General features: G+C 48.3%; 1 protein-coding gene across 1 annotated transcript in view; it reads left to right on the top strand.

Annotated features, from left to right (window-relative positions):
* Positions 1-3,917, top strand: part of LOC112551008 (protein DGCR6-like) — an 11,652-nt gene that overhangs the window by 3,287 nt on the left and 4,448 nt on the right. Inside the window, exon 2 of the mRNA XM_025209459.1 lies at positions 1,832-1,972. Coding sequence (XP_025065244.1) covers positions 1,832-1,972 — 141 coding nt within the window. The remainder of the gene's footprint in view (positions 1-1,831; positions 1,973-3,917) is intronic.

The raw sequence follows: 3,917 nt of genomic DNA, 5'->3' as shown, positions 1-3,917 counted from the left end.
GGAAAGAGGCAGAAGTTATGGTTTTTTTCCCTCACCCTCACACTCAACACATTGGTGGCAGAACTAGTTCTAGTCCTAGCACAGTCGGAAGCTGAAACCTGTACACCAGCAGTTCCCAAACTTTTTCTTATTGCATACCCCCTTCTAGATTTACCAGCTGCCTGCGTACCCCTACCAGCATATGTTTTATATTTAAATGCCAATTATTATTTTTATAATGAAAATTAAATCTGCCATTACACAATTCCTCCAGCATACCCTGCCAGAGATGTCTTGTATACTCCCACGGGTACCCATACCACAGTTTGAGAACCTCTGCTCCAAACCACACATCTGTCATCTGTTCCTTTACTTCCTTATCTGAGAAATGGGGATAATGCATCTCTTCCTCCCAAGAACTGAAGTAGATTTTGCTAAATATTAGGAGACGTAAAGGTCCTTGTTACCATTTCCTAGATAGCATTGTTTTGGCAACATCTTGCTGGGTAATATTTCCGACCATATGGCCCCCTCTACACAGTATACACAATTGTCAGGTTAATTGCACAATAAATTTAGACTGGCTACACATACAAATTAACTATGATGCCTTAAAAAGATCCAACTAGCTATAAAGTTATTTTAGGAAAATGTGTAATTACTTTATAGCTGGTTTCTCTCCACCTTTAATTTGCGCATGTAGGTAGTGCCCCTGTGGCTGGGAGACCAGTCGCTGAGGCGAACAATGCACCTTGGAGCTGGGAGATCATAGCCACTGCAGTCTCCCAGCTGCGGGGACACTCTATGCCACCTGGGGCTGGGAGATTGCAGCAGTGCCCTGTGGCTGCCAGGACCCTGAGTCCTACAGCTGACAGGACTCCTGGCCCCAGCTATGCCTCTTACACAACTGAGATGGAGAGTCCCATCAGCTTTGGGACTCTCGGCCCCAGTAGTGCTTGGGAGGCGTGGACGCTAGGTCCTAGCAGCCATGGGGCACTGTTGTGTTCCCCCAATCCCTAGGGGTGTGTAGGGTACCCTGCAGCTGCGAGATTGTGGTCTCCTAGCTTCAGGTGCCCTCAGAGGGGCCGCAGTCCCATGGCTGCCAAGTTAAGGCACTACCATGGTGGCAGCATGGAGTTGTGCCCCTCTGCTGCTGTCAACTGGGCAGGGGGCACCTATGCCCACACCCGCCTGCCCCCCACACACACACCCTGCCCCACACACCATCCCCTTCCCCATACACTAGGGCTAGGGCCTTCCCCTCACACTGGGTGGCAGGGGGCAGTGGGTTGAGAGTGGGAGGCATCAGCAGGGCTGGGGGGCATAGGGGACTGGGTTAGGAATGAGGGGCACCAGCAGGGCCAGGGGTTTGCTGGTTGGGAGTGAGGGGCACTGGGAGGGATGGGGAGCTGCAGGTCGGGAGTGAAGGGTGGTGGCATATCAGAGCTGCTCTGCACCACAAAACAACAGAGGGACAGCTGCAGCTGGACCCAGATTCTGTTGAGTGAAGAGGGCAAGAGGAGCTCTGATTTTCCATGATAAAAAAAAAACAAAAATGCCAAAATACAGGTATTTGGGGATTTTTATCAAAGGATTTTGGATTTTTTTTAACAGAGAAAAAACCAGGATCCTTGGTAATGATGATTTTCTAAACTTGTCGTAACTCTCCCTAGCTTATTTTTAGACCCTTCAACAATGCAGGGACTAAGAGATTCTTAAGGAATACAGATTATTTCCTGGTCCTTCTTACAGTCTCAGGGATTAAATTAATTTGTGTCTTTATTTTTGAGTTAAAGAAAATCCAATGAGAAGATAATTGGAGAAAAAATAATATCAAAATTTTCCCTCTTAGACTGTGGAGCAGCGAATTCGAGATGAACAGCGAATGATGGATGAGAAAATAGTCTTGGAACTAGACCAGAAAGTAGTTGACCAGCAGAGCACCCTGGAGAAAGCTGGAGTGTCTGGATTTTATATCACCACAAACCCTCAGGTCTGTAAAAGGAGAAGGAGATTCAAGATCTGTCAATACTTTTAACAGTTGACAGATAAAAAAAAACAAAAAACGGAAAACTAAAATGCCAGAAGTTTTCTTCATTTCCCACCTTCTCCCCAGCCCATATGGCACAGAATTTGAACTTTGAACAGTTGTACTGGAAGTATGATCCTTCCTTTGCTGCGTGAACTGATGCTCAAGTCTGTCAGCTAGAAATATTAGGTTAAAAAATTTCTTGCAGAAGCCAGTTACTAGAGAGTGAGCAAAGACTACCTGATATAGAGCACATTTTGAACAAGAAGTCTCTGTCACAAGATTTCCTTTCAGCCCCATGACTCCTTAGCCTGTCCGAGTATGAGCACTAAAAATAATCTAAACTTTTTTTTTCAGCTTGCATTTATAAACTTGAAATCTAAGCTGCAGAGAGAAAGGATAACTTAAGGTGAAAAGGCACCCAAATATAGGCTGTTTTCTGGTTTCCAGTTCATTCTTTATTCTGTTATCTTGGGCAAGTCACTTAAGTTTCCTGTTTTTATCCCTCATGTTTAAAATGGGTAAATACTTAATTTCTGTCAAACTGTTTTCTCTATTTGGTAAGGATAAGTAGAGGTCATAGTGAAACAGCTGCTTAACCTAAGGGTTTTTTTTTGTAAAACTCAGGGAACAGGATCATTTGAATGAGGATAATGACAGATTTTCAGATATTTACAGGGAACACTTCACATCGGAATGGTGAAATAATTGTGTGTACCACACACAGGTGCATTTAACAAGTAGCACTATATAACCAGTATCAAACCCTCAGTGCCTGCTCCAGCTTTTTGTCTTAGTTTTTCTTCTCTTTTGGAGTAAGATAAATGCATTGGAGCTGCTTTTTGAGAACTATGAGGGTGAGATGCTCAGAGAAGTAGTGCGTGCGTCTCCACATGCATTTAAAGAAGCCCAAAATTACTCTGATGTAAGCTACTCTGGAGTAAGAGTTTTTGGGCCAGCATCTACACATGCAGGGATTAGGGAGAAGATTTCCACCCAGTTCCCTGCAACCCTGCAATGGGCCCCTGACACTACTGGGGGGAGCTTCAGACCCTAGCTTCCCAATCAGGGGCATGGGGCTTGGAAAGAGCTTCAGGGGAGGGGCAGGTCCCAGCCCCCTGCCCCAATCTGTGATCTGTGATTGGGGCAGCTAGCTCACTGCTAGCTGGCCCACTACCAAATCAGAGCAGGAGGCTGGGACCTACTCCACCCCTGCTTCTCTTTCCAAGCCCCATGCCTCGCTCACCCAATCAGGGCATGGGGCTGGGACCTGCCCCTAACTGGGACAGTTGCTGGGTAGCCCCAGGCTGCATGAAGAAGTCTGCTTGTGGAGCCCAGAGCTGTCCAGGGACTGCCTGAAACAGGACAATCCCTAGCCACCTCCAGGCTGCATATGCTTCCCTGCATAGCCTGGGGATGGCTAGGAACTGTCCCAGTCAGGGGAAGGTCCCAAACAGCTCCAGGGTGGGTGGGGAACTGTCCCCATGCAGGGAGCTCCCAACCCCCATTCCACGATTGGGGAGCAGGAGTTGGAAGCCTCCTACTGACTGCTGGGGTAGAGGTACATTTTCCCCACCCAGGTATACAGGGCAGGGGCTGGGGAGCTTATTAGCAGGGAGCTCCCAGCACTGGCTCTGCGCCATGGGGCCACTTATCTCCCAGCCTGAGCCCACTGACCACAGAGCTCAGGCTTAGACACCCTTATCTCCCAGCACCTGCCCCTTGATCATGGAGCTGGTGCTGGGAAAATAAGCATCTCCCAGCCCCCACTCCCCAATCATGGCTTGGGAGCAGGGGGCTTAGAGCTCCCTGTTTCCATGGCAGGGGAACATAGTCCCTGCCCAGGCTTCTGTGGTGGAGCCTGCCTGGGCAGCCGGCAGCTCCCAGGGGCAGGGGGCAAATTCCCATC

This window comes from Alligator sinensis, unplaced genomic scaffold (genome assembly GCF_000455745.1).
Source record: "Alligator sinensis unplaced genomic scaffold, ASM45574v1 scaffold642_1, whole genome shotgun sequence".
Classification (NCBI taxonomy): Eukaryota; Metazoa; Chordata; order Crocodylia; family Alligatoridae; genus Alligator; species Alligator sinensis.
Note: the sequence above shows the minus strand (reverse complement) of the source record. Positions and strands in the feature narration are given on the sequence as shown.